Source organism: Apus apus, chromosome 3, assembly GCF_020740795.1.
Source record: "Apus apus isolate bApuApu2 chromosome 3, bApuApu2.pri.cur, whole genome shotgun sequence".
Classification (NCBI taxonomy): Eukaryota; Metazoa; Chordata; class Aves; order Apodiformes; family Apodidae; genus Apus; species Apus apus.
In genome coordinates this window covers 64,310,369-64,323,026 of record NC_067284.1, presented here as the reverse complement: position 1 = coordinate 64,323,026, position 12,658 = coordinate 64,310,369, and the positions used below count along the sequence as shown (strand labels likewise).

The 12,658-nt window shown below is 37.8% G+C and overlaps 2 protein-coding genes across 5 annotated transcripts in view; one reads left to right on the top strand and one right to left on the bottom strand.

Annotated features, from left to right (window-relative positions):
• The window catches only part of IARS2 (isoleucyl-tRNA synthetase 2, mitochondrial), a 31,810-nt gene extending 29,426 nt beyond the window's left edge, over nt 1–2,384 (top strand). The window contains exons 20-23 of the mRNA XM_051614506.1: nt 97–242; nt 405–595; nt 1,726–1,870; nt 2,012–2,384. Of these exons, the coding sequence (XP_051470466.1) occupies nt 97–242; nt 405–595; nt 1,726–1,870; nt 2,012–2,163 (634 nt within the window). The 3' untranslated portion in view covers nt 2,164–2,384. The remainder of the gene's footprint in view (nt 1–96; nt 243–404; nt 596–1,725; nt 1,871–2,011) is intronic.
• Nucleotides 2,385–2,602: 218 nt separating this feature from the next.
• Nucleotides 2,603–12,658, bottom strand: part of RAB3GAP2 (RAB3 GTPase activating non-catalytic protein subunit 2) — a 46,771-nt gene continuing 36,715 nt past the window's right edge. For 3 of the 4 annotated variants that reach the window (XM_051614505.1, XM_051614503.1, XM_051614504.1), the window contains exons 27-35: nt 11,695–11,761; nt 10,885–10,955; nt 8,806–8,841; nt 8,196–8,270; nt 7,733–7,951; nt 5,980–6,069; nt 5,677–5,895; nt 4,791–4,949; nt 2,603–4,534 (exon numbers count right to left, since the gene is read on the bottom strand). In XM_051614505.1, the coding sequence (XP_051470465.1) occupies nt 4,388–4,534; nt 4,791–4,949; nt 5,677–5,895; nt 5,980–6,069; nt 7,733–7,951; nt 8,196–8,270; nt 8,806–8,841; nt 10,885–10,955; nt 11,695–11,761 (1,083 nt within the window). In that variant the 3' untranslated portion in view covers nt 2,603–4,387. Of the gene's footprint in view, nt 4,535–4,790; nt 4,950–5,034; nt 5,123–5,676; nt 5,896–5,979; nt 6,070–7,732; nt 7,952–8,195; nt 8,271–8,805; nt 8,842–10,884; nt 10,956–11,694; nt 11,762–12,658 lie in introns of those variants that run through there. The other variant, XR_007889007.1, reaches the window with a different exon arrangement.

Sequence of the window (12,658 nt, the reverse complement as noted above, 5' to 3'; positions counted from 1 at the left end):
AAGCTAGGTCAGTGGTAGTCCTGAGCATATGGCTCTTGAGCAAGAACAGTAACATGAACATACAAATGTTTTCCAGCTTTCATCTCTGTCTTGCAGGCTCTATTGTGAAGAAGAAAAAGATCCTAAGCGCCGTTCGTGTCAAACTGTGCTAGCAGAGGCTTTAGACATAGTAGTCAGATCCTTTGCCCCAATTCTTCCTCACTTGGCAGAGGAGGTTTTCCAGCACCTCCCTCATAAGAAAGGTAAAGCATGTAGAATTTTGAAGGAATTCTTTCAGTGTGCTATTTAATCACACAGTTAAAAGGAAAGTAAATACAGAGATATGCCATTTTAAAATTAATTTAATAAACACTTTAATAGAAAGACACTCAATTAAAAATTCATTTGTTTGCTTTGCACTCAAGACTCGGAGGGTGTGTTTCGTACGGGCTGGATTAACGCAAGCTCAGCATGGAAGAAGCCTGGCATTGAGGAAGCAATAGAAGGTGCTTGTGCGATGAGAGACTCTTTCCTTGGGTCCATCTCTGGAAAGAATTCTCTGGAATATGAAGTTGTCATTGTAATTGAGCCTGGATTGCTGTTTGAATTAATGGAGGTAAAGATGCAACTAAGAATGGTGTTGTCTGTGCAAAAAAATACTAATTTCTTTGAACTTTTTTTTGCATTTTACTTGCCAGAAAATCACAAATACGTCTGAGGTTGGAAGGGATGGCTGGTGTTCAGCTAGAGCACGTTGCACAGGATAGTGTCCAGTTGGGTTCTGAATACTTCTGAGGATGGAGACTCCATAACCTCCCTGGGCTACCTGTACCAGTGTTTGTCTACCCTCACTGTAAAAAAAAGGTGGTTTTGTGCCTCACCAGGGCTAAGCAGTGAGGAGGGATTGCATCCTTCACCTTGCTGGCAGCACCCTTCCTCATGCAGCACTCATACAGGATGCTGCTGGCCTTCTGTCATGAGCATATATTGCTGGCTCATGGTCAGCTGCTTGTCCACCACAACTCCTTCTTTCTTTTCTGCTAAATTGTTTTCCAGCCAGTTGGCCCTCAGTGTGTACTGGTGCCTGGGCTTATTCCCCTCCAGGGACTGGACTCGGCATTTCCCTTTATTGAGCTTGACATGACTGCTACTAGCCTGTTTCTCCATCCTGTTGAACAACAGTGCAATGGTCTGGTGCATCAACCACTCCTCTAAGCACTGTATCATCAGCAGACTTGCTAAGGGTACACTCTGCCTCATCATCCAGGTTATTAATTAATATGTAAAACAGTACCAGACTCCATACTGACCCTGAGCCACATTACTAGTGACTGGCTTCTAGCTCTAGACTTCTTGAGAAGGCCTGTTCTAGTACTGCTGGCAAAAATTTCCACAGTACAAGTCTGTGCTCTTGCTACTGTCAGAAATAAGTCAATTAGTCTTCACTCAGATCATCCACTCCACGAACTGCTGTTACAGCATTTGTTTTAAACAAAAGAGCTTGCAGATCATAGGGCTTGCAAGGGTAGACCTGTTTTGATGCTGGATTTAAACAATTTTTAGATGTATATATTTAGACACACACAAGCACACGTGTAAACAAACTTGTGCTTTCTTCACAACAAGGCTACAACAGCTGTTGCTATCACATACATGGCAATTCTACATTTGCTTTAACATTTTCTAGGAGGAGGATGCTGAGAAACAAAAGCAGGTTGCAAGTCTGAAAATGTAACTCTTCCCTAGGCACTGCAGGCTGAAGAAACTTCTAGTGTTTCACAGCTGAATGAAATAATGATGGCTTCCCAGACAACCCTGCTGAGCGAGCTGCCTAAAGAAACCCCTACAGATGCAAACATCATCAAAGGGACCTTTCTGATTAACTTGGAAGGTAAGAGAACGATTCCAGATAGGCTGCTGTGCTAAAGAGCTGGTTCGTTTCCGCACTACAACATACGTTGTTGTCCACTGCATACGTAAGAGTTGGAAAACTGCACCTCCCTGCTCTCAGGAATGATGCTTTCTTTAACAGGTGGTGATATCCGTGAAGAATCTTCCTATAAAGTTATAGCCCTGCCCATTGCCAAAGCAAAATGCCCTCGCTGCAGGAGATACACTTCTGATTCCTCAAGCACTCCCTGCCCACGGTGCCTGAAAGTCATTGCTGGAAGAGGGAGCAGGTGAAGATGCAATGCCTGCTACACACACTGCTCCAGCATCAGGAGTACCGAGGTACATAACAGCAGGGGCTGACCAGAGCCTCTGTGCACCAAAGCCTGTAGAAACAGATGCTTAAAGCCCCAGCCTAAAGTGGCATTATCAAGCTTTTTTGGGGGAACCTTATGTACATATACCTAATTGTGTATATCACTTTTCAGCTTAATAAAAAGGGTGGTTAAAAATAACTGACTGATTTACTTGTTTTTAAAAACCTGTGTTCTGTTGGAGTTTCACTTAAGTGGAACTGAACTTCAGACTAAAACAGTGACTGTTTAATTCTCAGTAGGTAGTTCTGCAGAACCCCAGAGAAGCAGTCCACTCTACACAGGAGTGTCTACTCCTCTTACAAAACAGAACAGAAGAGTGGTGACTACCATTGCCTTGAAAAGAAGGAAAGACACAATGAAACCTCAAATTTTATTTAATCAATTTACACAAATCCACAGCAAATTAGACACAAAATAGCACTATGTACAGAGTATTACTTACAATACATTACAGATTTGATTGGTGTAGTGTGTCAGCTCAGAGATGGTACTTGGTTACAGTGAAATCCTTTACACAGCTGTACCAGGCTACAGGAATATAATGCAACTAAGAAACATTTTTTGTTTTTCTCAGGTTCCTTGATAACCAAATCTCTAGCATACTCATTTCTGCAGAAGTTTGAAGTGCTGTCAGGCAAGGCAGTAAAGTCACCTGTATGATCTTGCCTTCTTCCATTTTTTCCCCTACAGCTGTTTTAATCTCAGAAGTCAGTATAGAAGTACCTACAACACAGACCAGGGCTGTCCACTGCTTCTTACTAGAATTCCTACTCTTCTCTACTGTCTGATCTCATTTTGCTGTCAGAATTCAAACATTTAATATGAAAACTTTTTATGAAGCCTTCATCAGCTACATGAAAGTGCAGTGTTTAGGAACTGAGGATGCTGAAGGAGGCTGCAGAACAAGCCACCTACATAACCTTCTTTTAGGGGGAGTCTAACCCTTAGATGACAGCAGCACATACTTCAGAAAGGTAAGACCAAATTCCGTCTCCAGAATACTATGAACATTTCTTACATATAAAGCAAGAGAAGCAGGTTACAAGATGGAGCAAGTATTACCAGGTGACTTTAAAACTCAAACAATTTATGCCAACTTCATTTTTCTCCCCTACCTTCCTCTAGGTGGAGAGTAAACAGTACTAACTGATGCAAGATAATGATGTTTAATACCACTTATAGTGAGGATACTCACTATATGATTCCCTGTAGGTACTGTAAATAAAAGTGTGGGTGTTTTTAAGGCTAAAGTGCTCAGTACTATAAATCTTCAGTGAAGTTGGGTCAACTATTTAAGCAGGTTTTGACTACAAGTTAACGTGCAGAGATTTATAGCATACTACATCTTCTACAGTGGTAAGATGTGGGAACAATCTTAAAGTAAGACATTCCTTGACCTACTTGAACTCAGCAGAGCTTAATAATAAAGGAGAAAGATGTAAATCCAGTTTTAATTTAAGCGCAGCACCCTAGAGGCAATACTGGGAGAACCAGACTATAAGATGAGTCCATATCTGCATCTGGAGAATTGGAGTCTCCTTCCCAGGCTGTTTCTGATGTGGGCTGTTCTCCCTTGGCATAAGGCCCCTTGGCATAAGATGTTTCATCTTATGTCTAGTGCAGTCATCATTGTCTCGTATAATGCAGTTACAAGGTCTGAGCCCAACACCAGCTCTAGCTTCTGAAAAAGCAGGATTGGCTTTTTGTGCTAACTCCAGAGACTAAAGTTTTTCTTGGGTGTAATTCTACAGCTCGTATCAAAAAACAAATCATACATGGAACACTGAAATTGCAGCAGTTACTGCCAGCAAGAAATACAAAATTTCACAAGACATGATTTTGTAAGTAGATTAAAACTGCTGTCAAATATATCCAATTTAAGACTACCGCGAAAGCGCTCAAGTAAGAAATAAATAACAAAGCGTTTCAGATACTGACAAGTGTACTAGAAACGAAACATCTTTGTGCTAGTGCAGAATTTAAAATATATTCCAATTTAAAATTACCTCCTGAAATTCTAGGATGGGGAGCACTGTCCTCTCTGCTGTTTAACAAGAGCCACGCAGACATTTCTTTCTGTAAAGTCCAGCCTTGTAGTGTAAAATCATGCATTACAGCACTATAGAGCAGAGCCTTGAAGGTCAAAAGGAGATGGCTTCTACAGCCTCTATTAGGCTCAAGGCAAGGCTGTACTGCCCGTGATTCTCCGGTAAGTGCTCTAAGACTTTGTTAATGAGTTTAGCTGTTGTTGGAATTGGCACTTCTACATTTTGAAGTTCCTGGGGGTCCTATACAAAAGAATAAACACAGCATTAGCGTAATTTTATAGACCATCATCTCCATGTAAGCTCTCCTGACTTTGTATAAAACAAACCACAAAGGTTTATTAAATCAATTAACCTGACACTTTGACACCATGAAACTGCTTTACCCTTAATGAAAGGAAACTAGCCACCAAAAAAAATGAGGAAGAGGGTCATCAGCTTCTTGGTGAATAGAAGCCTCTGAAAACCAACCTGTTTTCCTAAATTGGGCTAAACTTACCATAGCTTTGAGCCAAGTACATAGCGTTGGAGGAAGGTGAGCGAGGAGTTCCATACCCTCCTTTGTCTGCCTGTGCAGTAAAGCGAAGGCCAGTCTCTGTCCAGCCAGTATGAGCAGCTGTGATGCAAGAACTTCTTTGTCAGACACCTGATGAAAGGCCTGAAAATAGGAAAAAAATTGAAACAACTACCCTGACCACTCAGTAACTCTGTAACTAGAAACCATTCAGTATGACTCAGCTCACTTCTGTAGAGGCTTGAAAAGCTGTATCAAAAGAAGCGTCTTGACAATAGGACAAATAGTTTTGAGACTGTTTCTTGTGTGACCTGTTACTGTAATAAAGCACATTATTAAAAGCTTCAGAACAGCAGAAGAGTGAACAAAGTCAGAGAATTACTCTCTACTTTACACAGCAATTAGCATGAACATGAGATCTATTTTACATTTCAGCAACATATTTCTAACTTCCATATCATCTCATTGCCTCAAGAAAGGCAAGGATTTTCTTGTCCAGGAACTGGTAAACTTCTTTTAGAAGATACTACAGGCAGAAAAAGCATATTCCTGAAACTATCAATCAAATATAATAAAAGAGGCTGTTCTGGTGTAGACAAGTAGTATAACGCCCTATATCATGCTTCCTTTAGCTGTTACACACAGATTTTTGTTGGGAAGAAGGAAAAATGAGGGTAATTATTAGTCCTGAAAAAGTATTTTTCCAGCATCCAATTTTTAATTTTATTTTTTTCATTTTATTTTTTCATTTTTTGAGCCTGAGAATACTTGCCAAACCCTTCCAGGCATCTTAAGTAAGCAAAACAGTAATTTTAACAGAGTATTTGACATAATGCAGTGTTGATTTTAAATCACTAAAAGCTGTTATTACCTCTTCACCAAGATGATCCATCCCATAACTATAGAGTTCACAGACATAATGCCTTCTGACCACATCCTCAGAAATTTGAAGACACAGAGCCAGGTCTGCAGCCAAAGTTGGCCAATTCTTTCCCTTTTCAAAAGGAAATAATTCCTCTTCTGAGATTTCTTTGGCTTTTTGTGATGAACATAGCGCTTGAACTGCTGCAGTCACAACTTTGATCAAGAACTTGGAAGTAAAAACTGCAGGTTACTTTACTGTTATTTGAAATTGTAGAAGTTTAAGAACTTTCAGTACAAAATGTATACCTACCTGTTGTCGTATGGATAACACATTTGGATCCATATCCCCACTAGGTAACAGCTGAATTGAAGTAAGGTCTTTGAAAAATGCATTTTTGCCCTAAAATTGAGAACCAAAAGACAGGCCTCAGAGGTACAGTGGAATACAAGTAATTAATTATGACCTAATACTAAGAAGCTGACTTATTTTTTACATTTTATTTGTACTTCATCTTCTATTTCTCTTTGAGGACAAAAATTAATATTGTAAATTAAAGCCAGTAAGCAAACCAAACTTTTGTTCATGCAATCAGTACGTCAAGGATTTGCTTTGAAACTTAAAACTAGCTGCCTACTAAATCAGGTAGCTGATAAAACACCAGCTGGACCTGAAGTTTGGATACATTTCCTAGTCCCTGTCTCTAGACCAAGCATAGTACGTGCAAAGAAATGCAAGTAGCTGATTAAAAAAATACACTATTAGCTATTGATATAGTTGACACTGCTTAATTTTAAGTTTTTTGTTGAACGGCAAATTAATCAAATTTCAGGTAAACCTCTGAATTATGGCATGTGGTAGCCTTTTTTTCAGCTCAGCAGTGTCATACTCAGTGCCAGCCATCTCTGATGCAGTCCTGCTCCATACCAATATGGAGAGCAGGGAAATTGGTACCAAAAGAAGGTCTGTGTTAAAAGACAGTGATCAGTGAGTAGGTCTAGACAGTGACTTGCCTTGTCAGAAATAAGGTAATAAATGGTCTTTGAAATTTGTAACCATTTTTTTAGTCATCATCTCTACAGGCCAGTTAGAAATTCTTTATAAAGATCACAGAACAAATGGAAATCTGAAGTGAGAGAAAGGAAAAAGGCAGCAGCGTGGAATAATAGTTGTATGTAAAAGAAAGGAGGCACAGGAACAGGATCTAATTTTACCCTTGAGGTGCAATATGCATTCTTAGATGATAAAAGGTAGTATATAATGTTTTCTGCTAACGGATAAGGAAAAAAAAAAGCCATAAAAACAATGGAATTTCAGCTACATTGAAATGCTCAAACCAGACTCAACCACTTCAGAGCCTGCACACATACAAGAACCTATGGCAAAAGGAGAGTAGTATTCTGCACTTACCAAGTTCCAGTAGCTATTTAAGAAGTCTGCTCAGTATTTCAGGACTAAAGAATTTTCTCCCCAGCAGGAATTAAATGACAGTCTACAGTGGAAGTTTGTGTTTACATTTTTTTAGAATTGTAGTGTGGAAGGAAGAGTAAAGCCCAATTTGTGGTACCTGTTTTGTATCATACTGTATTTTAAATGCAATTACTTTTGTTTTTTCAGAAGTGGTTTATATGTGCTAAATGGCAAATTGTTTCTTCTCTTCAAGATGCCTAGAATTCTGCAATAATCATCAGCAATAACGGATATAACAGTGACACTAACATAACACTTCTGACCTTAAATGTTTTTTCTGATCTGGCATTTCTCAAAGCAACTAGAAAAACTTGTCATCTAGTGTTCTTACCATGCAGTGTTTTTCAGGCCAGCTAATTATTAAGGAGCTAATTTTCATGCATGTGAGGTGACTACTATCTTTTATTCATAAAGAAAAGCATCAAGCTTGGGTTTCAGCCTGAATTCTGGTGACACCTTCATTAATGCCCCACAGTGGACTAAATATCTTTCATATAATTATGCATGAGCTGTTTAAAGAGTGAAAGCTGGCATATATTCTGGATACCAAGAGGAAGGATAGAAATCTTACAATGCAGGTTTCCAAAAGACATACCTTACTATCAAACAGTGAAAGAGGCTTCACGCTCTTCAGAGAAAACCTCATGATGGCAAACAAGATGGTACATAACACAAACTGGTGCTCAACAAGTGGGTAGTGAATGCGTTTCTGCTCAAGGGCTAGTTCTACTATGGATACTGGTCCTTCTACAGACACCCAAGCATCTTCCGTATCCAAAACTGGAGCCTGCATCTCATCGCTGCTGACGTCAGCCTGCCAGAGCCACAGAGAAAAGGAGTCACACACAACGTGTGGCCTCTACTGGCCTTCTCTGCAAAAGACACAGCTTTAATCACAAGTTCTCTGTGGTGAAATCAAAAAGAAAATGTCGTATTGTCTAGAAGGTCATTAATATTAGTCTGAACTGAATTGTAAAGATACTACTATAAACATAGCCTTTAAAATTTAATTTGAATCAATTAGTTCCTTACCTTATATGGGAAAAATAAAAATTTACCTCTAGCAGTGTTTGCAGAAGTTCTGAACAGCAGCCAAGAAAAGCTGTCATTGCTGTGTCACCCATACCTACGTCCTGTTAACAAACAGTATGTGTCAAATTGTTTCAGTTGGAAATTAAACAGGCTTTTATTAGCTCTGTACGTTTGAGAAGACAGTTATTGACATAAATCGCATTGTTAAGCTCAGTTTATTAGCCCATTATATTTCAGAACAAACAAATATTCACTAAAGTATAACAAAGAAATGGAAATAACTGGGGAAAAATAGTAATAAAGCTAAATATAGCTATTTACAAGACTGAATTCCTCAAGTAATCACATCTAGTAAATTTCATTTTCTGAGCATATCAGTTGTCTTCAAAAAAAAAGTTTTAACTAATGAAATTATGCATAAAAATAATAGTAATTTGTCATGTCACAGTCTCAGGGCTACCTTCTATAATATACAAAGCTATAGTACTAATTTAAATTTCCTAAAATTGTAACATTTTCTCTAGGGTGGCATTTTGAATTTTTCTGAAACTTTCAAAAACAAATCACTAACTAGGAATTCAAATTAAGGCCTTTTTATTTATTTCATCCCATTTAGACAAAAGTGGTATTACTTGCCCGTCTGCATAATCTGTCCTTTGGAGCTTTTCCAACCTGATTGGAAAAAAACAAACAAACATGTGTCTCAGCACAATGAAACAATTTTCATCATAAGGTATCCGTTATGCCACACTTTAAGCACTTGTTACTATTTTTCTAATATAAAATGAGAAATTACTTCATTATAGCTACATAATTCAAAAGCTTGCTTTCATCAGAAGATTTGATAGAAAATTAACATACTTAGTTCAACCTTCTTAAAATCTAGGATTAGAAATAAGATCCCAAGGTCCTCATTCAAATCTCAAAGGTAGCAAAAAAATTCAAACTGATTTCTGTAATATAGAACCAAAGCTATAATACCAAGCATGATATTAGAAAGAAACACTAGGAAACAAGTAAGAGCGAATGCTCCAGCATATTCACTGAGATGAAGATGGTCTAATAACAAAGCTACTAATTGCTTTCCATGCCTTGCCTATCTGAATTCTTCCAGAGAAACGTCAATCCTACCCTGTTTAGGAATGTTACTAAGATGTCCTGTTTCTACAGGTGGAACCACATGCTGCACATGATGAAGCACACACATGTAAGTGGAATCTCTCCCTTCCATAGCACCAGAGAGTAATAATTACATCATGGCAGAGTCTGAACAACAGCTGAAGTGAGTGAGATTCCTGGGTCCTCAATTACAGGATTCTTTAAACTCAGAGTCAAGTGACACATCATGCTGTTCAAAGTCTGAATTCAAGACCACTTTCAGCTGTCAGTTTTGGGGCTGAAGTGCCAACACACTTGGAAACTATGTTTCTGGAAGTGGGTGAGACGACAGTCGTTCTACTGTTCCTATAACACAAAGTCTTAGGACTAATTAATTCCTGGCTTTCAAATATACATAACTACTAAAAGTTAGCAACATTTGTTATTACATTATATTTCCTTGAGGTAACATGTGCAAAAACACTGAAAAACCTTCATCTCTTCTCCTGACACTGTTGATCGAGGCAGAAGCAATGGTGGTGGATTTATGTAAAGGCATGCAGAAAAACTGGAAAAGAGTTTTTTCAGAAGGAAAGCCTACTACGGGTGTATACAACTGAGCCTTTTTTGCTGAAAGGCACAAGATTATATTCTCCAATTTTATAGACCTAAACTAAACGCAAAAGCAGAAAATGAGAGGAGCAAAGGAAAAAAGAAGCAAATTACTGTGGGTTGTTTTTTGTTTGTTTGCTTGTTTTAAATCACCATCAACACTTCTCTCTTTTTATCTGGATTTTTATGCTGAAAAACACCTAGTTGCTGCTCTGCATCCAGCAAAACAATAGGCAGATTCCCCTTACACAATTTAAACACATCTATCACTTACTGACACAGTAATCCTCCTAAGCAGTCCTCTAGTCCTAAACAGAACTGTCTTCCAGTAAATAGATCAATTACATATTTGTAAGTATGAAAAAACTGAAGCTTAGCAGGGACAAAACACTGCTAAAACTCACAGCAAACAAGCTGCATACTAGAACAGAAGCTTATTCACAACGGTAGCGAGAGTTAAAAATGCTCAACATCATCCACAAAACGTTCTGCGTTTTGCAGAACAAGAGCTCATACATCCAAACCTTGGACCACAGTATTAGGAAAAGCTGCTGCGTGTGTTAACCTGAAGGCTTCAGGGCAACAATTTACCAGGAAACAGACAGAAAATACTTTAAACTACTTTTTTGTTTTCTAAATTAAAATTGCATACAGGCACACATAAATAGTTTCAAACTGTTTAGCAATTACAAGCTGACACTGCACATAAGTCTTCAGTACACATCAGCCAACACTGATCAGCTATTACTTAAAGCTCCCTATAGTTGATCATTCTGTGGATTTGTTATTTTTAAACAAGCATTCCTTCATCAATTCCAAAAGCTAGCTACATAATAAACCACATAAGTAAGCATGGGGGTTTTATGCTTAAATCAAAGATGTTCCAAAATGATCTGAAAAAAAGCAAAATCGTGATTTAAATATACTAGCTTAAATTTTCAGTTAACAAGAGAAATTCAGCCTCAAAAATATTGTCATAATATTATCACAGTACTGTCACAATACCTTGTCCATTAGGTACGTAGCAGAAGAAAGCCTTTTTACAATGAATGTATTCCACATCATCAGAGCAATACCTAGAACAATTGCAAACTTGTAAATGCCAAGTGAGTAGAAAAGAGAGCTTACAAGTATGGAGTGAAAAGCCAAGGGCCAAAGTTCCTTTAAATTTAAAAAATTATTCCAAATGAAACAAAAAGGAATTGTGAGTTGCCCTCACTGCTTTATTCTTGGATTCTGTATTTCAGATTTCTCAGGAGGAGATTACCTTGGTGATAAAACACACTCAGAGGGACAAGGCATCATTTATTACAATGCTTAGGTTATACAGGCTGGGTTAAACATCGCAGGTACACATTTGGTGGTAGCAGGAAAGTTTAAGACACTCTGTGCTTTAGGCACAGAGTGCACCTAATTTGCATATACAAAAAGCCTACGAAAAGAGAATTGTCATCACATTCACTGAAACAGAGTATATCAAGAAATGCATGGAAAGTAATTGAATGCAAGAAACATGTGCCACTATTTAAATACAAAGAAAACAGTTTAGAGCAATTTTACTTTAAAATGTTTTCAGTTAAACCTATGAACTTTATCTAACCAACTTCTTCTCATGGTTCTGATGAAAACTCAAGTTTCAACATGAAAAACAAAAGCTTGAATGTCAGCAGAAAGTTTTGGGGGTTGGTTTTGGGTTTCTTTTAGACAAAATGGCCACTGCCACTACAAACTGCATATGTTTATACTAGTCAACAGTCATTTGTTCTATTGTTTTACAGTTTCAAAAATAATTTTTAATAATAGCTTCATACTTACCATGCTGAACATGAGCATTAATGATGCATCTTAGGTGATCTATAGACCTAATGAGAAAACATGCTTCCTTATGTAAAACAAACAAACAAAAAGAACAAGTTACTATATTATTCAAAACTTATTTTAAATGCAAACTATTGATTTTTAAAGGGCCCAGGTAGACTATTTTAAAGCTACTACTTTTTGTCAGTTATAACATTTTAAGTTACTCTGACATTGCAGTCTTCTCTGCTGCTATCTGACAAACATATATGCACGTGGCAAAGTATGTTTCACTAAGCATTGAACACATTGTGATTTCAGCACTATTTTCAGGGCTTTGTTTTAGTATATGTACTGCTAACACACTCTTGCTGAAAGGTTCCTCCACTGCCTATAGTAATTTTTCAAATACAAAACCCACTTGTGCTAGAAAGATCAATTTTTACTCCATTTCATCAGGTTGGCATGAGTTTTTAACGATCTCAAAGGAAACTCGCACAGGAAGGTGTTATGTTGCATAGATCTAAGGAGTGTTAATTTCAATGTTAATATAATCTGAACTTATGACAAGATTTTCCAAAGTTCAAGAAGGTACAGGAAAGCAGCAGGAATGTTTGTTTTTTTTTTTTCTTCTCCTGTGACAATTCCCAGCAGTGGCCAGGGAATCTAATATTCAAGAAATCTCTTTCCTCTTAAAGTGCAATGGATTCCAATGGAACAAACTTAGTGTTCTGTGATTGGTTTTAACATATCTAGAACAGAGGAAAGGTTCGTCACTGCTTTGCAGTATTTGAACTGCTTTGTACAAAATCACCCAAAATACAGTTTAAACCCTTCTTTCATGCAGCTTATTTGAATCCAGTTTCCACACGTCCAGTTTTGAGAATCTGGTAGCTTAGAAACAAACTGTCCTGTCTTTGTGAGGTGCCATTCAGCCTCAGGACCTGCATTAATTTTCTCAATTTCTGCTTGCCACTTACCA